The sequence below is a fragment of the Mobula birostris genome, chromosome 5 (assembly GCF_030028105.1).
Source record: "Mobula birostris isolate sMobBir1 chromosome 5, sMobBir1.hap1, whole genome shotgun sequence".
Classification (NCBI taxonomy): domain Eukaryota; kingdom Metazoa; phylum Chordata; class Chondrichthyes; order Myliobatiformes; family Myliobatidae; genus Mobula; species Mobula birostris.
Genome location: NC_092374.1, coordinates 28,456,793 through 28,480,904, shown reverse-complemented (window position 1 = coordinate 28,480,904; position 24,112 = coordinate 28,456,793). Strand labels below are relative to the sequence as shown.

General features: G+C 42.9%; 1 protein-coding gene across 3 annotated transcripts in view; it reads left to right on the top strand.

Moving 5' to 3' along the window:
- Window positions 1-3,834, top strand: part of irf2b (interferon regulatory factor 2b) — a 71,586-nt gene extending 67,752 nt beyond the window's left edge. For all 3 annotated transcript variants that reach the window (XM_072257724.1, XM_072257722.1, XM_072257725.1), the window contains exons 9-10: window positions 1,321-1,364; window positions 2,632-3,834. In XM_072257724.1, the coding sequence (XP_072113825.1) occupies window positions 1,321-1,364; window positions 2,632-2,958 (371 nt within the window). In that variant the 3' untranslated portion in view covers window positions 2,959-3,834. The remainder of the gene's footprint in view (window positions 1-1,320; window positions 1,365-2,631) is intronic.
- The last annotated feature ends 20,278 nt before the right edge of the window (window positions 3,835-24,112 follow it).

Below are 24,112 nucleotides of genomic sequence, written 5' to 3'. Positions count from 1 at the left end.
TGCCGACAATAAAGCAATTCCAATTCCAATTATATATTTAATGGGTGTGGAGAACTCCTGTATAGTGAACTAAGGTGGTTTGGTAAGCCACAGGAATATTGACTTAAACTTAGGGAGTGAATATTTTGCAGGCAGTGTTACTGACCTATGAATAGACTGCTATCAAGAAAAGAACCTTAGGCTTCAAAGTAGATTTGATATAACCTTACTCAATGCCACAGAAGTCAAAATGGAAATGGTTTCTCCTTCAACAAGAATGAGGGTGGTATCAAATCAGGAGGGAAAAGATGTGTTTTAAATACACTTGGTTTAATCATAGAAGAGTACCGCGTTTGGCCTTTTTGAACTAGCAAAGTTATTTGTCCTTTGCTCCTGTTATTTCTCCATTGACTTTTCCTCTTCAAACATTATTCTAATTCCTTCTTGAAGGTCATTATTGAATCTGTTTTACCACTCTTTTAAGCAGTCCCCTCCTAATCCTAAGTAATGGGTAAAATCTATAATAAACTTTTAGTATGGCTGGCATCCTGCCTGACCCAATGAGCAGTTGGCACGCAAGAGAATATTGTGGAAGATGGCCTAAAGCTTGGTCCAAGAGGTTGATTTTAAGGAACTTCCAAAAGAAGTATGGAGGTGGTAGATGTTTAGGGAGGGGATTCCAGATTGGATGGGAATGGAAGCTAAAGACACAGCCACTGATGGTGGAGCAATTAAACTTGGAAAGATCAAACCAGAAATTTATTCAGATACAATAATTCAGCTACTTAGGGGAGATGATGGAAATAGGTTGTGGGTGACCTTGGCTGAATTTTATTGAAGGATAAAAGGCTATTCAGCCTATCAAGTCTTTGCTATTTGCTAGCTCCTAGAAGAGTATCCTGCCAGGCCCTGGTTACTTCTAGCAATGTCTTGGAGGCTCTTAGGTGAATCTAGCGGGGGGGGTAAGATTAATCAGAAATGCCAAACGTATCAACTGTACATGAAAATATTCTGGAAGGAAAATAGTCATGTGGTGGATTTAAAATAGTGTTGCAAGATTCTATGCCATGTGCGATTACCTCGTTAATGTTCCTCTTAGAAGTTAAAGTTTAACTTCTAATTGGAAAGAGTGACCCATTGCAGGTTGACTGAGCCTGACAGGACACTGCTTCCTTAATGGAGGCAAATGATAGCAGTAGAAGAGCTCTGGCTGCTAAAAGATATTGCAGAGGATCAAGAATAATGAGTTCAATATCAATTTGATGGAAATGAAGGGCTTTTACCAAATGGCGATAAATTGATTTCCCTTTAAACTAATTTTTGCTTTTGTTTGTCCAATAGAAAGTGAAACGGATAGTGTTGGAACCGATGCAGAACATGATGAGGTCAGTAAATAACACATTGCTTTGTAGTCTAAAAAAAGGAGCTTGCTATTTTATGAATACTGATTGAACTTGCCAGAGCTCCTAAGGTCCTTGCAAATAAACCTCTGTATATTCCCTGCACTGTCGAACCCTGAGCCCACTGAAGTAGTGATATTTCAAACGCCAGGCTTGGCTTTTTCATCACCAGCCTATCTCCAGGTCTCAATAACTTATACAGGTTTGATCATGTTTACTAAAAGCCTAGTTTATGTTCTCTTAGATTATTTTTCCATTGTGTTACCTATCGTAAATAATATTTTCAGGGGGAGGGGCTGAAATTATGTTAGCTAGAGGAGTGGAAAGGGGAGGCTGATCAGTTGTGAAGTGTTTCATCCTGGTCTGTCAATATTTTCATCACTAAAGCACTACTGTTCCAATCCTCAGGCCTGTGCCCCCTTCAACTACAGAACATGGGATTCGTGACGTGAATGTAGCTGTTCATTTGTAGATTACAATCTATAGTGAGCGCCACATAAAATCCAAGGAGAGCTTTTCCTGGTTGATGTTGATGAAGAGAAGTTTATGAGAAGTCCAGGCCAATGTAATGTCATCCAGAGATTGAAATGATGAAAACGTCAGGAGCATTTCATTTGCAGACTAGTGCCTTGTCTACTACTAAACAGAGACAAGGGCAAATCAGCTTCTGAAGATCAATGTTGATATAGATTGGTTGTTACAGCAAAGAAACTGATTGACTACCCCAACAGATCTTTGCATAAGACTCCTCCCACCCTGAGTTATCTCATCCCTTCAGGTCATTTCTCCCTCAGGAGTATACCCAATGTCCCCATAAGCTCATCAATTCATCTTACCTCAAGTAGTTCTTGTGGTGGCAGGTTCTGCTCTCTCACCAGTGTTCATGAGAAGAGGTTCACCCCAAGTTGCTAGCTGGGTTCATCAGTGACAATCTTGTACGGAGGGCCAGGATGTTGGAAGCTCTCCATGCATGGAAACAGTTTTATATCACTTGAAGTCATAACAGCTTTCACTTTACCACAGAAAGAAACCCTGCCTGCCCTATCGTTTGTGATAGTTAGAGCATCAGGTTTAGAAAGTGCATTGGAGATACTTGTTTTTGGCTGTCATTACTAAATTGATGTGAGACTGTTGGTTATTGTGCTGAACTTGATGGGACAGAACATCTGGGGAGAGTACAGTTCTCCCTCACACATCAAGTCCAGAGACCAAAGATGTGCCTCTTCACCTTTCTTTCTTTCTGTTTGTTCAGATGACTGAGAGCACACACCAAGACCAGACACAATGGCAACAGAGCAACATCGAAGGGAAGGAGTTTCTGAGCAATGTGGGAGTAAACAGTGCATTTTACCCAACCACAGTGCCTTCCGTGACTCCCAGCATCTCCAGTATCCAATTTCTGACCAACGGATGTGATGGCTCACCTTCTTTCACCTCTGTCACGTGCACCAGCCCGTCAGCTAAGATTGCTACATCACCTGTGTCATCGCAACAATCTTCCTTGAAGCATCGCATGGCCGAGAACCGCGCCACGGTCATCATGAAGACATCAGACTTGACCAGAGGCAAGAGTTGCTGAACCACTGCCTGTTCTGAGTAATGTCTCCTTGATCTGGTGAGGCCTTTGCTGGGCTGAAGCTGCACTGTATCATGGATGGACCTTCAAGGCCTTAAACATAATTAACATGAAAATGTGCTGGAGAACTGGAAATCGACTTGACTTCAACTGCCATCTCCAGTTCCTTATTTGTAACTCAGGACTACAGATATATGAACTATTTTATTTCTTTAGGTTTTCCTGTTGCACTTGTTTTTCGGAAACAAAAGAAGAAAATGGCTGGGCTCTGCCTTGGCCAAGGACGCATATCTGAGCACTCAGAACGGGACCAGTATGAAAAAAATAACTCATTGTGCCTATGAAATCTGACTGCAGCAGGGGAAGGAATGTGAACTGCTTTGACAGTGTGTAAATTTTTAAAAATCTTTGAATGTGAATATGTAAGTAGCGCAGGAAGAATGGGATGTTATGGCCTGCTTTTTGCACCTTAAATCTAGTTTAGCACTTAAAACTGTCACATTAATGGCAAATACATGCATTTAGAATTTAAAGATTATTGTGGTTCAGAGTTTACGGCCTAATCTAATGCCTGCTTTCACTGGTTTTCTTTGCTCAAGCACAAAATTACAATCGGCGGTGTGCAAAATAAATTGCCCAGATAAAAAGGATTTAGTCTTTTTCTAAAGCCAGCTTTTTATTTTTTTTATCATATGTAAAGGGATTATTTTATTCAGGGTAATTGAATTCTGAAGTGAACATAAATCTTTATCTTTTTTACCAAAGTATGTTTGTTGTTTCTGTTCTGATTTTATCTACAAGTATCTGTGGTAAATTGTTAATTTTTTTACAAATTTGTAGTAATTACAAACTATCCAATAAAATGTAGCCTCTACATCACTGACTAGAAGTATGACTCATCATCATACTACCGATTTGATTTTTAATTATTTATTGAGATACAGTGTGAATAGGCCCTTCTGGCCCTTCGAGCCTCGCTGCCCAGCAATTCCTCGATTTAACCCTAGCCTAATCGCAGGACAACTTACAATGACCAATTAACCTAACCATCCAATACAACTTTAGTTTGTGGCAGGAAACCGAAGGACCCAGAAAAAACCCATGCAAACTCCTTACAGGCAGAGGTGTGAATTGAACCCTGGTCATCTGTACTGCAAAGCGTTCTGCTAACCACTACACTACCGTGCCACCCTAATGTACCTCAGTCTCACTGAATATATAACATAGTTGATATTTGTAAGCACACCTATGTTGACTATTAATGCACTCTGAACATAGAACATGATAGAACAATGCAAGCCATTCAGTCTGCGTTGTTGGTGTGACCTTTTAACCTACTCTAAGATCAATCTGACCCTTCCATCCCACCTTGCCCTCCATTTTTTTAAATCATCCATGTGTGCATGTAAGGTTTTTTTAATGTTCCTAATGTATCAACCTCTACCAACACTCTGGGCAGTGTGTTCCATGTACCCACCACTCTCTGTGTGAAAAGCTTACCTCTGACACCTCGCCTAAACTTTCCTCCAATCACCTCAAAATTATGGCCCTTCATATAAGCCTTTTCCACCCTGGAAAAAAGTCTCTGTCTGTCCACTCGATCAATGCCTCTTATCAGCTTGCACACCTCTCATCCTCCTTCACTCCAAAGAGAAAAGCCCTCACTCGCTCAACCTATCTTCAAAACAAATGCTCGCTAATCCAGGGAGCATCTTGGTAAATCTCCACACCTTTCTATAATGAGGCGACTAGAACTGAATGCTCTATTCGAACTGCAAGCTAACCAGGATTCTATAGAGCTGCAACAGTACCTCAATCCCCCGACTATTGAAGGTCAATATACCTTATACTTTCTTGACAATCCTATCAGCCTCTGAACTTTCTGATAGCCTCAGCACCTTCTGCAAAAATTGTTCTTACTAGGATACTCCTGAAAATATCCACACACTCACAAAAAGCTTTCTGCAGGTATTTGTCAACTCCCGGGGATCTCCTGCACATTCCTGTTGAGCTTTTGCAGATATTGACTAATTTGCAAATTTATCAGATCTCTGTGGAACCCGTAGCAATGCTGGTGCCTGCAAAGAACTCCTGGAGGTATTAGTCTCTGAGACACCCATGACTGTGTGGTTGGGCACAGCTCCAATGCCATCATAAATTTGTTGATGATACCATTGTTGGCAGAATCTCAGATGGTGACGACAGAGGATACAGGGGGGAGGTATACCGGCTAGTTGACTGGTGTCGTCCGAGTGGTTGAGCTGATTGTGGACTTCAGAAAGGGTAAAGTGAAGGAACACACCAATCCTTATAGAGGGAGCAGAAGTGGAGAGAATGAGCAATTGGAAGTTCCTGGGTGTTAACATCTCTGAGGACCTAACCTGATCCCAGCATAGTGATGCAGCTGTAAAGAAGGCAGGGTGGTGGCTGTATTTCGTTAGGAGTTTGAGGAGATTTGGAATGTCACATAAAAACACTTGCAAATTTCTACAAACATTCTGTGGAGAGCATCCTAACCGGATGTGTCACCGTCTGGTGTGTGTGGGGGGGGGGGGGTGTGCTACTGCACGGGATCAGAGTAAGCTGTGGAGGGTGGTAAAAGAAGTCAGCACCATAATGGATACTCGCCTCCGAAGCAATGGTGCCTCAGGAGGGCGATGTCCATTATTAAGGACCCCTACCACCCAGAACAAGCCCTCTTCTCACTGTTACCATCAGGGATGAGGTACAGAAGCCTGAAGGCACTCACTCAACAACTCAGGAGCAGCTTCTTCCCCTCTGCCATCCAATTTCTGAATGGACATTGAAACCATGAACACTACACCACTACTTTTTAGTTTATGTTTTGGCACTACTTATTTACCTTAACTATTTGATATATACTTGCAGTAGTTCTCATTTTTCCCTATATTACCAAGTATTGCGTTATATTGCTGCCACAAAGATAAAAAATTTCACAACATATGCCTGTGATATTAAACCTGACTCTTGATTCATGTATTCCGAACAGCTTGGTGCATATGTTGATACACTCTGCACTCTGTTCTATTTCCTGAAATACCACAGAGTTACCTGGACTCCTGGAAGCACTACTAATACCTCCAGCAAGTATAAACAGACCTCCTCAAATTATCAATGTGCATTCTCAGGGGTATTATATAACTATTGTCAAGTTCTTGAGGATCCGTCACTTGGATTCAGCTCTGGATCAAAGGTACTGAGTTCATCTCAAGTTGAAGTCTTGAGCAAAACATGCTCTTACTGAGGGTATGCTGCATTGCCAATGTATTGGGAGAGAATGACATGCCAGGCAGGGTAAACAGCAAGCAAATGCAATATAATACAAATGAACATGAGAGAGAGACCTTGTCTCCTTACCTGCCTATCACCTCCCTCTGGTGGTGCTCCCTTTTCCCTTTCTTCCATGGTCTTCTGTCCTCTTCTATCAGATTCCCCCTTCCCCAGCCCTTTACCTCTTCCACCAATCACCTTCATGATTGATTCTTCACTCACCTCCCTCCCCCTTTCCAGGTTTTACCACCTCGTATTATTCCTCCCCTTGCCCTCCCATACCCCCTCGTTCTTACCCTGATCTCTTCCTTTCCAGTCCTGAAGAAGGGTCTCAGCCCAAAACATTGACTGCCTACTCTTTTCCATCGATGCTGCCTGGCTTGCTGCGTTCCCCCAGCATTTTGCGTGTGTTGCCATGGAAGAGCGAATGCCATTTAGATATAAAAGTAATGTTATTTTTGTGACCACTGGTTCAAAATTCCATTCAATGTAAACTTACTATCAAAGTCTGTATATGTTACCATATACTACCTTGAGATTAATTTTGTTGCGGGCATTTATAGGGAAAAGAAGAAATGTAATAGAAGACTATGAAAAACTATATAAATCCAGAGAAAAACTGACAGTGTGCAAAAGAAGACAAACTGTGCCAGCAAGCGTAATATTGAGGACAAGAGTTGCGACAGTCATAAGATATGGGAGCAGAATTAGGCCATTTGGCTTATCGAGTCTGCTCTGTCATTTCATCATGGCTGATCCAATTTTCCTCTCAGCCCCAATTTCCTGCCTTCTTCCCGTATCCTTTCATGCCCTGACCAATCAAGAATCTATCAACCTCTGCCTTAAACATACATAAAGACTTGGCCTCCACAGCTGCCTGTGGCAATGAATTCCACAGGTTCACCACCCTCTGGCTAAAGAAATTCCTCTTCGCTTCCATTCCAAAAGGACACCCCTGTATTCTGAGGCTGCGTCCTCTGGTCCTAGGCTCTGCCATCAAAGAAAACATCCTCTCCGCATCTAGTATATCAAAGCCTTTCATCATTCAATAGGTTTCAATGAAGTCACCCCTCATTCTTCCGAATTCCAGTGAATACAGGCCCAGAGCCATCAAACACTCTTCATATGACCAGCCATTCAATCCTGGAATCATTTTTGTGAACCTCCTTTGAACCCTCTCCAGTTTCAGCACATCCTTTCTAAGATAAGGGGCCCAAAACTGCTCACAATACTTGAAGTGAGGCTTCACCAGTGCTGTATAAATTTTCAACATTTCATCCTTGCTTTTATTTCTAGTCCTCTTGAAATGAATGCTAACACTTCATTTGCCTTCCTCACCACAGACTCAACCTGCAAATTAACCTTCAGGGAATCCTGCACAAGGACTCCCAGTCCCCTTGCACTTTAGTTTTTTGTATTTTCTCTCCATTTAGAAAACAGTCAACCCTTTCATTTCTTCTACCAAAGGTCATGACCATACTCTTTCCGACACTATATTCCATCTGCCATTTCTTTGCCCATTCTGCTCATCTGTCTGCCTTTCTGTAGCCTCTCTACTTCCTCAAAATTACCTGCCCCTCCACCTATCTTCATATCGTCTGCAAGCTTTACAACAGAGCCATCAATTCCGTCATCCAAATCATTGACATACAGCGTAAAATGAATCGGTCCTTATACAGACCCCTGTGGAACACCACTCGTCACCGGCAGCCAGTCAGAAAAGGCTCTCTTTATTCCAATTCTTTGCCTCCTGCCAATCAGCCGCTGCTTTATCCATGCTAGAATCTTTCCTGTATTACCATGGGCTCATAGCTTGTTAGGAAGCTTCATGTGTGGCACTTGGTCAAAGGCCTTCTGAAAATCCAAGTGCACAACATCAAACAATTCTCTTTTGTCTATCCTGCTTGTTACTTCTTCAAAGAACTCCAACAGAATTGAGGCAAGATTTTCCCTTGAGGAAACCATACTGACTACAGCCTATTTTATCAGGGCCTCCAAGTACTCTGAGACCTCATCGTTAATAATCATGAGTCAGTAAGTCATAGACTCAGTTCAGAGTAGTGATGAATGAAGTTATGCATACCAGTTTAGGGGAATGATGGTTCTAGGGTAAGAACTGTTTCTGAACCTGGTGGTGTGGGACCTGAGACTTCTGTACCTCCTGCCTGATGGTAGTAGCGAGAGAGGGCATAGCCTGGATGGTGGAGTCTTTGATGATGAATGTGGCAGTGCTCCATGTAAGTGTACTCAGTGGTAGGGAGGACTTTGCCTGTGATAGACTGGGCCATATCCACCACTATCTGAAGCCTTTCCTATTCCTTGGCAGTGGTGTTCCATACCAGTTAGGATACTCTCCACTCTGCATCTATAGAAATTTGTCTACGTTTCTTGGGCTAGTAGTATATAAGACAGAAAAGACTTACCAACCAGTTATTTTTAAGCAATATTTATACAACAGACCTGGCTGGTGGCATAGTGGCATCAGTGCTGGACTTCGGGACAAAAGGTCCCGAGTTCGAATCCAGCCGGATCCCCTGCACGCTTTCTATCCGTGCTGGGTTACGAGCTGGTGATCTCTTTGGAAACTTACCTGGCAGAAGGCAATGGCAAACCACTGGTGTAACTTGCCTCGTACACGATTCCCCACTACGTCAGAGAGGTGTGGAGGGTAATCGTCCGCTAACTGGAGAAACTCCGGATGCGACGTACCTTTCCTTTTCCTATTTGTACAACATGAGCATCTTATCCTCACTGTATTTATCCTTTGGGTGGCTTGCTTGTGGAATCAGTCATATACAGCAAAGGCCAGGTTGGGACAACTGACTTCTATTGCCTGAAGAAAGTTAATGAATCAGCTGGGATTTCAATCGAGGACCGTCAATATTGACAGGATAATTTTAACTCCAGATTTTGTTTAATTAATTGAATTTGAGTACCCTATTGCTAGAATGGCAATAGGAGAGTCTAAGACCAGAGGACGCAGCCTCAGGACAGAGGGGATTTCTTTTAGGACGGAGACGAGGAGGGATTTCTTTACCCAGAGAGTGGTGAATCTGTGGAATTCTTTGCTACAGGCAGCTGTGGAGGTCAAGTCTTTATGTTTATTTAAGGCAGAGGCTGATAGATTCTTGATTGGTCAGGGCAGGAAGGGATATGGGGAGAAGGCAGGAAATTGGGGCTAAGAGGAAAATTGGATCAGCTGTGATGAAATGGCAGAGCAGACTTAATTGGCCAAATGGCCTAATTTTGTTCCTATATCTAAAGGTGTTGTGGTCTAAAAGGAATTGAAACCCATGTATTTAATTTTTAATTTAATAGCCTAACCATCAGAATATACCTGTTCACAGCTTCCATGTACTGATGGAAGAGATGACCAATGTGAAGGCAATATACAGAGCAACTTAGATATCAAGAGTAAACAACAGGAATACTGCAGATGCTGGAAATTCAAGCAACACACATCAAAGTTGCTGGTGAACGCAGCAGGCCAGGCAGCATCTGTAGGAAGCGGTGCAGTCGACATTTCAGGCCGAGACCCTTCGTCAGGACTAACTGAAGGAAGAGTGAGTAAGGGATTTGAAAGTTGGAGGGGGAGGGGGAGATCCAAAATGATAGGAGAAGACAAGAGGGGGAGGGGATAGGAGAAGACAGGAGGGGGGGGACCATTCAGGGCCCCAAACAGTCCTTCCAGGTGAGGCAACACTTCACCTGTGAGTCGACTGGGGTGATATACTGCGTCCTGTGCTCCCGATGTGGCCTTTTATATATTGGCGAGACCTGACGCAGACTGGGAGACTGCTTTGCTGAACATCTACGCTCTGCCCGCCAGAGAAAGCAGAATCTCCCAGTGGCCACACATTTTAATTCCACATCCCATTCCCATTCTGACATGTCTATCCATGGCCTCCTCTACTGTAAAGATGAAGCCACACTCAGGTTGGAGGAACAACACCTTATATTCCTTCTGGGTAGCCTCCAACCTGATGGCATGAACGTCGACTTCTCTAACTTCTGCTAAGGCCCCACCTCCCCTTCGTACCCCATCTGTTACTTATTTTTATGCACACATTCTTTCTCTCACTCTCCTTTTTCTCCCTCTGTCCCTCTGAATATACCTCTTGCCCATCCTCTGGGTCCCCCCCCCCCCCCCCCGCCCTTGTCTTTCTTCCCGGACCTCCTGTCCCATGATCGTCTCGTATCCCCTTTTGCCTATCACCCGTCCAGCTCTTGGCTCTATCCCTCCCCCTTCTGTCTTCTCCTATCATTTTGGATCTCCCCCTCCCCCTCCAACTTTCAAATCCCTTCTTCACTCTTCCTTCAGTTAGTCCTGACGAAGGGTCTCGGCCTGAAACGTCGACTGCACCTCTTCCTACAGATGCTGCCTGGCCTGCTGCGTTCACCAGCAACTTTGATGTGTGTTGCTTAAATATCAAGAGTGTTTGTTCTCTGCCCCATTCTCTGTCAATAATAATTTAAAAGCTTGATTCTTCATTTTGTTCTATATAACAAAATTAATTATGGGGAGCTATTATCCAGGTGCAGTTTGATGGGACTAGGCAGAATAATTATTTGCCACGACTATATGGGTCAAGGGGCCTCTTTGTGTGCTGTAGCGCTCTAGGACTCTATAACTTACTCTGAAACATCTTACTCAACTTTTGCTTACCTAAATATAATCTACTTTGTCCCCGAGTTTTACACTCCACCGACTATTGGAGATGAGGATGTTTTGAAAGCTGGGTTTACACTGGCCAAAAACTAGCTTTCAAAGGTACTTGGCCTACCCAATCCAAAGCTCTCGGTTTGAATACTTGGCTGTGGGTTGATTTCTCCATGCTAGGACAGTGGCTATGAGGCCAGTTTAAGAGATGGAATAATCTACTGGATTCCCATCAGATTCTTTAGCATTTAAATCGGAATCTTAAGAGCATAAGAAATAGAAGCAAGGTTAGGGCATTTGGCTCTCCATGCCTGCTCTACCATTCAATAAGGCCATGGCTGATATTCTACTTCAATGACACTTTGTTGCACAAATCACATATCCCTTGATTTCCTTAATATCTATATATCCATTTTAATCAAACACATTCATCTAACTGAGCTGTCATGGTCTTTTGTAAAGAGTTTCAAGATATTCTGTGGCACCTGAATGAAAAAGATCTCCTTGCCTCTTTTCAGAATGGCCAACTGGTTATTTTAAGACTGTGATACCTGGTTGAAGACATAACAGCCAGAGGAAACATTAGTTTCACATTTATTTCATAAAGCCCTATGAGAGATGTGTTTATTTCATTGATCTTCTCCAGCTTCGAGAGCTACAAGAGAAATGCAGAGAGCAAAGGCAACCACTCTATGTCGCCTTCATTGACCTCACGAAGGCCTTCGACCCTGTGAGCAGAGGCAGCCTGTTCAAAATCCTCGCTAGGATTGGTTGTCCCCCGAGTCTCCTCAGGATAGTTCAATCATTCCACACAGACAGGAAGGGCGTTGTTCAGTTTGACGGCTCTTTTTCGGAGGCCTTCAGCATCTGCAGCGCTGTGAAGCAGGGTTGTGTGCTTGCCCCCACCCTGTTTGGCATCTTCTTCGCAGTTATGCTGAAGCACGCCTTTGGAACATCAACTGATGGTGTCCACCTCCACACCAGATCGGACGGGAGGCTGTTCAGTCTGTCCTGGATGAGGGCGAAAACCAAGGTTTGTGAAGTACTCATCAGGGACATGTTGTTTGCAGACGATGCGGCACTGGCAACACACTCTGAAGAGCAACTGCAACGCCTCATGGACAGCTTCTCAAGAGCCTGCCAGGACTTCAGCCTGACCATCAGCCTGAAGAAGACCAATGTGTTGGGCCAAGGCATTGAGCACCCCACTGCCATTACCATCAACAACTACGAGCTGGAGGTAGTTCACGAGTTTACATACCTTGGCTCCACCATCACGGACAGCCTCTCCTTAGACCCCGAGATCAACAGATGGATTGGATGAGCAGCCTCAACATTCGCCAGGCTGACAAAGAGAGTCTGGGAGAACAGAAAGCTGACGATGCACACCAAGGTTGCAGTCTACAGGGCCTGCATCCTCAGTACACTGCTTTACGGCAGCGAGACCTGGAGCCTCTACTCCAGATAAGAGTGGCATCTCAACGCCTTCTACCTTCGCAGCCTGAGACGCATCCCGGACATCAGGTGGACTGACCGAGTCACCAACAATGAGGTCCTGGCCCGCGTCCAGATATCCAGCCTCTTCACCCTGCTCCAATAACACCATCTCCGCTGGCTGGGCCACGTACACCGCATGTCAGACGGGAGGATCCCGAAAGACCTGCTGTATGGGGCACAAGGGCGGCCCCATCTTCGTTTCAAAGATGTCTGCAAGAGAGACATGAAGTCACTGAACACGAATGTCTAGAGGTGGGAGGAATTTGCAAGTGATCACTCTCGCTGGGGGCTGGAATTACGCTGAGGTCTAAAAAGAGGAGAAGAGAAGCTGAGGCTTGCTGCTGAAGAAAAGCGCACTCATCGGAAAAACAGCACCAAGACAACACTGGAGGACAGTGCCTTCAAGTGCAGTCGCTGCGCCTGAGCCTGTCACTCCCGTGTGGGCCTCTACAGCCACAACAGATGCTGCTCTAACACAGACTGAAGCAAGACCTTCCAGGCACAGATCCATGGTTTCGCGAGACTAACGGATGCCACCATATGGATTTCATTGATGACACATCTCATTCTTCCTAACTGTAGACTGTGTTATCTCCATAATCACTTGTCACATAGGGAATTGCCTTTTCAATCTGGTGATTCTTTGCAGCACCCCCTCCATTATAGGTCAATCCTTCCACAGGTAGGGAAACCAGATCTGTGCACAATATTCCAGATACAGACTTTGCAGAGCTCTATATAATTGGAGCAAGGCTTACTTAGTCTTGTTCTCAAATGTTCTAGCAATAAAGGCTAACATGCAATTAGCCTTCCTAATTACTTGCTGATTGTAATTATTAACTCTCAGTGATTCATCTACAAGGTTATCAAATTTCCTCTCATCTAAGAAACCTTTCGACCTCTCATCATTTAAACAAAGCTAACTTATTTGTGCTGAAGTGAATGACCTCAGATTTTCCCACATTTTATTATACATTCCATCTGCCTGGTCCTTGTCCATTCAGTTAGCCTGTTCATGCCCCCTCCCCCTGCAGCCTCTCTGTCTCCTCCTCACACTGTCCACACTCTATTGTATCGCCAGCATCAGAAATATTGCAGGTCAGTTCTCCCTCAACTGTTATAATCCTACAAGCAAGTATTTGTTGCGTGTGTAGCAGAGATAGTGCTGGTGCCACATAACTCCAGGTCTGATCCTAACCTTGCTGTCAATGTGGAGTTTGCACATTTCTTCCTGTGTCTGTGTGGGTGTCTCTCAGGTGCTCCAATTTGTTCCCACTTCCCAAAAACAAGATAATGAAGTACTAACTAAGATACTCCTCTTATGGATGGATAGAAAAAGAATCAGAAAAGAGCTTGTGAGCATATAAGAGACAATAGGTTAAAGAGAAATACATGAGCAAATAGGACTGATGGGTATACACTGAGAACCAGCATGAACTAGACAGGCTGATGTGCCCTTCTATGACATGAGAAATATGACATTCAAGCAGTCTCTTGCATTCAAAATCTGTCTGTTCAAATTCACATGAAAGAAACTTGGTAGCTTGCAGAATGCTGCACAAGTGAAATACTGTTTCTGTCAGCTCAGATAAACTGTATCTGGGACATGAGAAGCTGTAATTGCAAAGTGGAAACTTGCCAATCAACATCTATTGGCTTCAAGCGCAAAAAGGAGTGGTCAGATGTGCAAACATTAGCAAATATTTAGTGCAATACAGCACAGGCACTTGAAGATTATTTCTTCTCAGGAGTTATTGACTTCCAAAATCTTAGAGATTCGTTTTTTTATGAACTCGTTACTTAAAGGTAGAAAGCACAGATGAGTTATTAGAGTTCAGATGTGGATTTTCATTGTGGTGATTTGAAAGCTTGAAACTTTTGTAATATTTCCATTGGTCAGGGGAAGCTAGAGAATAATTTCCCTAGGAGGTCAGAAGTGCACACAGAAAATATGCAAACACTTAGCAGTTCATCTCCAAGAAGACCACAACCTTGTCATGGTTTGGAGGCTTGTGAGCCTCAATGACCTGGAGAGCCATGGTAGCTGTAGTCAGGGCTGTATACTTTGGCTCGTGGTAGGGCCACCCATGCCAAGCAGGTCTAAGGGTAGAGGCCAGACTACAAATGGTCCACCAGTCTTCCAGGTTCAGGAGTTCAGTTCAGGACTGATCAAACAAAACTGTTAAGGAAACAACAATGAAAAATCCTTCTACATCTGTGTACGGCCAAGGATAGACAGATGAAAGACCTTAAATACCAGTGGCATAATGGGCAGTAAACACTTAGCATTTCAAACAGCGTTTGTAGAAAATTAAACTGAACTAACTTTTCTGATAAGAAACCTTTTAGAGTTACAGAGTCATGAAGACATATAGCGTGGAAAGTGGCCCTTCAGGCCAACTGATCCATGCTAGTCCCATTTACTGGCAATTGGCCCATCACTGTCTGAGTCTTTCCTATCTATATACCCGTCCAACTTTTGAGAGAGTAAAAACTGCAAAGAGGTTTAAGTATTTCATATCTGCGACCCTAGGCAGCTAATGGCATATCAGTCAGTTGTGGATAGATTACTATCTGAGATTGAACAGTGACCAGAATTGAAAGAATACACGGATTTCTGGAAGACAATATGCAGCTAAATAGGGATGTGGAAAAGGAGAGGTTTGGAAATGATGGCGAGGATTGTAGAATAGAGGAAATGCCAGACAGTATAGGTCAGAGGTGATGTTTGATGGGTGAACTGAGCCTGCTGTGAGTCACAACAAGGGGAAGTAGAGCTAATGATGCAATTACAATTTTTATTTAGGAAGTAGATTAGAACTAGTTCAAGAGAGCCTTAAAATATTCATGTTTGGACATAATGAAGATTTTAGGAACTGACGAGTGAGGCAGGATCAGGACTGTGCAGTGGTAATGAGCTGGAAGGAATCGTCTTAGTGAAGTGGTAGGTGTACAGCTGGAAACTTTTCTTGGGGTCAAAAGTAACACTAGCAAGCAACCTGCTTCAGCACTGGAGCAGTGGCAGTGTCCATCAGGAAAGTCCAGGCCACTCCCTAGCTGGGATTGCCAATTAGGACCATTATTGTCCCAATGAAATCAAATGGAGCTTCAACTGATTGCAACAATGCAATGAAAGATAATGTTTCTTGAAAGAGTGTCTACTGAGACACTTGTATCATTTTAAAAAGTATATCTTTACACCAATCTTGAAGCACTTTTTATTGTCAAAACCTGTATGTCTTCTCAGAACTTCCTACAACACATATTCATAGCCCTTAAGACAAATATAGGAATCTCCATTTACATGGCTGCTGTGGGGGATCTGTAGACTGTGATCAAAAGCAAAAGCAAAAGCAATGAGCTGGTTGTGATTGTGAAGCTAGTAGCAATGTACTTTTGTTGCAAGCTTGACATTTCTTGCTGGGGATTCAGACTGGCTACGCTAGCTGTGATGTTTCCAGCCATCCCTACTGAACTTATGATAAAATCAATTCAATTCGCAAGAGCTTCACTCAGGTATGGATGCACATAACAGTGAAGTATCCTGAAAACCCTATGCCTGCACAGGCTCCAAAAGAGTTTTTGTATTGTGTCCACAGATTGGAAAATTCTCACCAATAGCCTAATTTTATATATGTAGATTTTAATGCCTTCAGATAAGTATTTCAAATTTTAGTGAATTCTAAAGGAAGAACTTTCTATAAATAATTAGGATATTGTGCTTTCTACATGAATCTCATATGTAAATTCAAGTCTTTAATCAGCATTCTGCAATATGTTCAGTAAAAAGAATTAAAATTGCATTATACCTTAATGCCTTAATGCTTTGCTGTTTATAAGATTGCTTTAATGTGATTAGTTGCTTATACAACCTGAGAGCATCATAGTTGCTGGATGCTACTGATCTCTTTGAATAGTGCCTGACAACAACCAATAGTGGAAAAGGTGAAATTCTTACTAACAACAATGATACATTTTTTGTGAGCTGCTTTCTTTCAGTACAAGGGTACCTAACCTGGAGTCTGTGTACCCCTTGCTTAATAGCATTGGTCCATGGCTAACAACAGGTTGGGAATCCCTGTTTTAGTACATGGCTTTGCTTCTAAACAATACCATTTCATTTCCACTTGTGGTTCAGCATGGCATATTTCATATATTACTACACAACATGTAGATATTTTTAAATGAAGAAAATAAAGATGACATCCACAGCTATAGGGATGACAGTTGGATTGAAAGTCCAGAAGAGATTATAACCCAGGAGATGGAAACATGCACACAAAATGCTGGAGGAACTCAGCAAGTCAGGCAGCATCTATGGAGAGGACCAAAGGTTTCGGGCAAAGTCACTTCATTTTGTGTTTATTCCTCTGTATAGATGCTGCCTGATCTGCTGAGTTCCTCCAGTATTTTCTGCGTGTTGCCCTGGATTTCCAGCATCTGTAGATTCCCTCGTGTCCTGGAGATGGAAAGGTTTCTTGATGCCAGTGTAGAGATTACGAGGAAGAGGAGGGTGCATACATGGTGATTCATCAGGTCAGAGAGTGCCAGTTGTTCAGAGGACGAGTCATAATCCTGAAACATTAACTCTGTTTCTTTGATTTTCAGTGCCAATTGCAAGGAAGCGTGATAACATCTGGAAATCCTGATGGCCAGGGTTAAATTTTAAATGGCGCTAATATTAAGGTTTGCAGTGCAGCAATATATTTAAATTGTCCAGATGCATGGCTTTGACACAAAACATTGGCAATTTCTTTCCCCCCACAAAGCTACTTGACCCCCTGAGTTCCTCCGGCAGATTGCTTGTCATATTCAATCAGCCAGCCTCTTGGCTAAAAGGTTAGGATGTCACCTCCAACAAAGAAATTAGCTGGTTGCTTTGAGCTACAGTGGTTTGAAGGTTTGAGATCTTTAAGATGTTTAAAACTACTTTAATCCTCCAAACTATTCTGATTTTGTGGGGTTGAAGCCCTTAGATTTTACCTGGAGGCAAGTTTGTTTTGGTGACTTTGTTTTCTTTTGTTCTAATTGAGTTTTTTTTCTTGTAAAATTTTGAATGTTTTATGTTTTTCTTGTGAATATTGTGCTTCTGATGGTACGTGCCTGTCATGCTCCCACAAGTAAGTTTGTCATTGCACCTGTGCTGACATATACTTAATACAGGACAGGCAACATTTGTAAAAAACTGAAACATCTGTAGATGCTGCCTGACTCACTGAGCTACCCCTGCTTGATCCGCTTCTGTTTCATATTTCCAGCATCTGCAGTTTTGTTATTATTTTCAATGGAATGTTATGATGCATGACCTTTCACCTTCCCTGTCAAACTACCTTTATCTATGTTTCTGGTATTGTTATATCAATTAATATTCAAAGTAGAGAAAAAAACTTTGAATTTTAATCACCTTTGAATCCCCCAGGATGCTCACGGCAGGATGCAGGTAGATAACCTTTAAATCTTGAAGATTCTGGGGAATTCTAGGAGAGTTGATAACATTCACATACTTTTTGAGAAGGCAAGTGGGTCTTTCCTTGGGCTGAAGTGGAAAACAGGATTGGCAAATGTTTCTGTCTGTAGTGGGAAAATGCCAAGCATCTACATTGGGTTGTGTCCAAACAGCAATAACTGATAGCTGGGTCTCAGACTCATTGTTCACAGACCCGGACCTTGAGGGCTGCTCACAATGGGGCCAGTGAGGCTTATGTCAGTGGCAGGGAAATTTTTGGAGAAGGTACTTAGGGATAGGATTTCCTTACATCTAGAGAAGTATGAACATTAAAGATCCTGATGAAGGGTCTCAGTCTGAAACGTCAACTGCTTACTCTTTCCATAGATGCTGTGGGAGTTCCTCTAAAGTTTTGTGTGTGTTGCTTGGATTTCCAGCAACTGCAGATTTTCTCGTCTTTGAACTTATTAAAGATAGTCAACATGGCTTTGTATGGGGTGGCCATATCTTACAAACTTGCTTGGATATTTCGAGGAAGATGATTGATTAGGGCAGTGGACATTGTCTACTTTAGTAAAGCATTTGAAAAGGTCCCTCATGATAGGCTGATCCAGAAGGGTAAGGCACAAAGAATGCCTGCAGGCCTGGTAGGTTAGACTTGAAAGTGGCTTGGCCATGGAAGACAGAGGATAGGGTGGTAGGATACTATTCCGACTGGAGCTCTGTGACCAGTGATGTTCTGCAAGCTTGGTGCTGGAACCTTCGTTTTTTGTGAAATATATCAATGATTTAGATAAAAACGTAGGTGGGCTGATTAGTAAGTTAGGAAATGACACAGAAGTTGACAGAGTTAAGGATGTAAGAAAGGTTGTTAAAGGATACATCAGAATATAGATCTGTTGAAAATATGGGTGGAGAAGTGGCAAATGAAGTTTAATCTGGACAGGTGTGCAGTGTGGCAATTTGGAAGGCCAAAATTAAGAGGAACATGAGCAACAGATGGCAGGACCCTTAGGAGCATTGATGTATAGAGGGATGCAGGTCTATAGCTCCCTGAAGCTGGCAACACATGTCCGCTGGTTCGAGTCGCTTCCCTCGTAAGTGCCGCTGGTTGGAGTCGCTTCTCTCAGAGGGATGGCTGGGTCCCGATGCTCTCAGAGATGTTATTGGAATACTGAGATTTATGGATTGAACTGTAGTCCATATTGGCCTCTTTCAGTTGTATGTTTTCTCATGTTCTTGCCCATTCTTTGTTGTTGCTGATTTGTGGGCTGGGAGTTTAAGTGATCTGTTAGTTTTTGTACAAGGGAGGGGGTTGAGGGGGTTGGGGTTTGTGAGTTTTTGTTTCTTTTTCTTAGTGTGTTGGAGGGGGATTGATGTCTTTCTTTCAACTTCTTTTATGGTATTCTGTATTTTATGGCTATCTGGAGAAGACAAATCTCAGATTCTGCATACATAGTTTGATAAATAAAAGCTTTGAAACTTTTTGAATCTTTAAAGAAGGGCCGCAGTATACTTGCCTTTATTGGTTGGAGTATTGAGTGTTAAAGTTGGGAAATCATGTTGCAGGTGCATAAAACTTTGGCTTGGACACACTTAGAATATACACTTGGTGGCCACATTATTAAGTACAGCAGCACACCTGCTCATTAATGCAAATATCTAATCAGCCAATTATATGGAAACAATTCAATTCATAAAAGCATGCTGACATGGTCAAGAGGTTCAGTTGTACAGACCAGACATCAGAATAGGGAAGAATTGTGATTTCAGTGAGTTTCACCATGGAATGATTGTTGGTGCCAGATAGGGTGGTTTGAGTATCTCAGCAACTGCTGATCTACTGGGATTTTCACACATAACAATCTCTAGAGTTTATAGAGAATGCTGTGAAAAACAAAAAAAACAAAATCTAGTGAGTGGGAGTTTCATGGGCAAAATTGCTTTGTTAATGAGAGAGCTCAGCAAAGAACGGCTAGGCTGGTTCAAACTGACAGGAAAGTGACAGTAACTTTAAAAACCATGCGTTATAACAGTGTAAGGAGGTTTATTTTTATAATGTCACTGCGTAGTCTAATTAAAATGGCTTCTTTGTTATGATATAATTGAAAGGAGTTCTTTGTTATGTTAACTGCTGAGAAAGTCCTCCCGCTAGCAGTTTGTTTGGATCACGTTACTGATAAGAAAGGTGTTATGAACCAATTAGGATAGTTGTTATGCTTTTGGTGTGTCTGAAGATATTGTATGCATGGGGTTTTGGGGCAGAAGGCGGGAGAGAGAGACAGAGGATGGACCAGGTGCTGTGAGTCCGCTAACGGGGTTGGATCCCAAGCTGGGTGTTCGGCGAGGAGAGGAGACGGAGATGGGCTCATGTGGAGCGTCTGGTCGACCACCGTTGTTGGTCCCAGGTGGCCGGTCGAGGTGGTCCGAGGGGTCACAGGGTGAAGAATAAGGGTCCTGAGCTCCAACTGTATGTGCATGAAGAGATTGAACTTTGATAAGTGTGGCACCTTTTATTTTCCTTTTATATTTTATTCTCTATTAATTATATAGTTCCAGTAATATCTATAAACTGTAAATCATTTAATTGTATCTGGTGTATTGTCTGTTATTTGGGTGGGGTGGGGTACATCACACAGTATCCACACAAACTAATTACCCAGTTTGGCGGGGCCGAGGCTGTTCCCCTAGACAACAGCGAGCCGAGCGACCCTGAGGCTGGCCAGGGGGGCTACAACAGTGTTGTGCGGAAGATATCCTCTCAGGGCACAACATGATAACTCTGAGATGAATGGGCTACCTCAAACATACACTCAGTGGCCACTTTGTTAGGTACAGGAGTGTAGCGTGGAGGTCTGGATTCTACATTACAGAGGGTGGCAAACGTGTTCACCAGGACGGGAACAATACCTTATACTTCACTTGGGTGATCTATAATCCAATGGCATGAACACAGAGGTTTCCATTTTTAGGTAACCCTTCCATTCAATGGGTATTTTAACCCTTTGTTTTCCTGTTTATCTTCCTCCAGCAACAACCTCCAATCTCCACACTCCTCTCCCCCACCTCGCCTCAATTGTTTCTGTCTCTCTTTTTGTCTTTTTCCACCTATCATTCACCTGCCATAGTCTTCCCATCCCACCTTCACTTCCCTCCCTTACCTGATGCAACCTGCCTGTCACCTTTCACCCCTCGTCAGTCCACCAATCAACTCAGATCACAAACACCAGAAACTCTGCAGACGCTGGAAACCAAAGGCAACACACACAAAAAATGCTGGAGGAACTCAGCAGGTCAGGCAGCATCTATGGAGAGGAATAGACAGCCGAGACCCTTCTTCAGGACTGAGACCTTATTCCAATCAACTGGGAGCCTGTCCCATCACTCTCCTTCTCCTCTTTGTACTAGTCATCTTGCCTCTCCACTCTCAGTCCTGATTTCACAAACTTTTTCCCCCCTCAGATGCTGCTCGAACCATTGAGCTCCTCCAGCAGATTGTTTGTTGTTTCTCCAGGCTGGTGCCTGCCTTAGAGAATATTTGTTCCCAGAGGAGGTTGGATAGTTTCTAAGCTCAAGCTTAATTGTCATTCAAACATGCACATGAATACAGAGTTCCTCTGAGGCCATGAGGAAAAACACAGTAACAATAGTCACACACAGCATAAGGCATATACAGCACACGCAATTACAATAGCAGTAAAATATTCACACAAAAAAAAATAGCCCAAGTCTCTGAGTGTCATGGCCTGTAGATTGATGGTGCATGGGATGTTGCCCCATCCCATCGATCGTGACTGAGGGGGCGACCTGATTGAGTCATGAGAAGCATGAATCATATACACACTCAGCGTCTTTTTCCCAGGGTGAAAATGTCAAATACTAGAGGGCCTAGATTTAAGGTAAAAAGAGGAAAAGGTCAAACAATTTTTTTTTCACAGGGAGTGGTAGATGCATGGAATACGCTGCAAGGAGAAATGGTGAAAATAGATGTGATAGCAGCATTTAAAAAGCATCTAGACAGGCACATGAGATTCTGCAGGCACTGGAAATCCAGAGTAACGCACACAAAACACTGGAGGGACTCAGGACATCAGGCAACAGCTATGGAGGGAAATGAACCTTTTGGGCTGAGGCCCTTCATCAGCTCATTGACTGTTCATTTCCGTTCATGGATGCTGCCTGACTTGCTGAGTTCCTGCAGTGTTTAGTGTGTGTTGTGATCTAGATAAGCCCATTCACAGGCAGGGTTTGCAAGGATACAGTTTGTGAGCAGCTAGGTAGGATTAGTTAGACTGGCATCACAATCGTCACAGACATCTTAGGCCAAGAGCCTTGTTTCTGTGCTGTGCTGTTGTACGTTCCATGTAATGTGTGTGCTATGCAGTGGAATACAACGCTCTTGTGTAACATATTGGCAGCAAATGTGCAACAAAGGCTACAATTTGTAAACAATATAAAATAATTTAAGTGCATATCAAAAGAAATCTTTGAGAAGGAAATTCTCTCAGCATCTGGCTAGACAATTGCAGACTGTATTTCAAAAGTGATCAGAACTTTCTGCTAGATATGTGGATTTTTGCCACATTGGAAAGCCAAGTGTACAGAACAAAGTATCGTGAAAAGACTTGTTTATATTTTGGTTTTCTCATGATGCAATCAGAGCAATGCAAAGATAATTAGAAAGACTTTTTTCATGTCTACCAATCTGTCCCAAATCTAAAATGCAATGAGACCATAAGACATGGGAGCAGAATTAGGCCATTCAGCCCATCGAGTCTGCTTTGCCATTCCATCATGGCTGATCCCAGATCCCACTCAACCCCATACACCTGCCTTCTTGCCACATGATTTGATGCCCTGACCGATCAGGAAACTATCAACTTCTGCCTTAAATATATGCACGGACTTGCCCTCCACCACATTCTGTGGCAGAGCATTCCACAGATTCAATACTATCTGGATAAAAAAATTCCTCCTTACTTCTGTTCTAAAAGGTTGACCCTCATTTTTGTGGCTATGCCCTCTGGTTCGGGATACCCCCGCCATAAGAAACATCCTCTCCACGTCCACCCTAGCTAGTCCTTTCAACATTTGTTAGGTTTCAATGAGATCCCCCCACATTCTTCTAAATTCCAGTGAGTACAGGCCCAAAGCTGCGAAACATTGCTCAATGTTAATCCCTTCATTCCTGGAATCTTCCTCATGAACCTCCTCTGGACGATCTCCAATGACAACACATCCTTTCAGAGATATGGAACTCAGAACTGTAATCAATACTCCAAGTGCAGCCTGACTAGTGTCTTATAAAGCCTCAGCATTATCTTCTTGCTTTTATATTCTATTCCTCTTGAAATAAATGCCAACATTGCATTGGCTTTCTTTACCACAGACTCAACCTGTGAATTAACCTTCTGGGAGTCTTCAACGAGGATTCCTAAGTCCTTCAGCACAGCACCTCTAATGTTTGAACCTCCTCCCCATTTAGATAATAGTCTGCATTATCGTTCCTTTTACCAAAATGCATTTTCATACATTTCCCAACATTTGTAGTCCATCTGCCACCTTTTTGTCCATTCTTCCAATTGTCTAAGTTCAGCTGCAATCGCATTGCTTACTCAGCACTACATACCCCTCCACCTATCTTCACATCATCTGCAAAATTTTCCACAAACCCATCAATTCCGTTTTCTAAATTATTGACAAACAATGTGAAAAGTAGTGGTCCCAATACTGACCCCTGAGGAATACCACTAGTCACTGGCAGCAAACCAGAAAAGGCCCCTTTTATTCCCATTTGCTGTCTCCTGCCTGTCAGCCATTCCTCTATCCATGCCAGTATCCTTCCTGTAACAACATAAGATTTTATCTTGTTAAGCAGCCTCATGTGTGGCACGTTATCAAATGCCTTCTGAAAATCCAAGTTAATGACATCCACTACCTCTCCTTTGTCCACCCTGCTTGTTACTTCTTCAAAGAAGTCTAACAGATTTGTCAGGCAGATTTCCCTTCACAGAGACCATGTTGACTTTGACTTACTTTATCATTAGTCTCCAAGTACCCTGAAACCTTACCCTTAATTATAGACTCCAATACTTCCCCCAACGACTGAGGTTAGGCTAGCTGGCCTGTAATTTCCTTTCTTTTGCCTTGTTCCCTTCATAAAGAGTAGAGTGACATTGATTCCCAATGTTTTGCAGTGCAGGACACATGTATGTTGGTAACATAACCTTGAACACACAATTCTCTCTTCAGCCAGTGCTCTA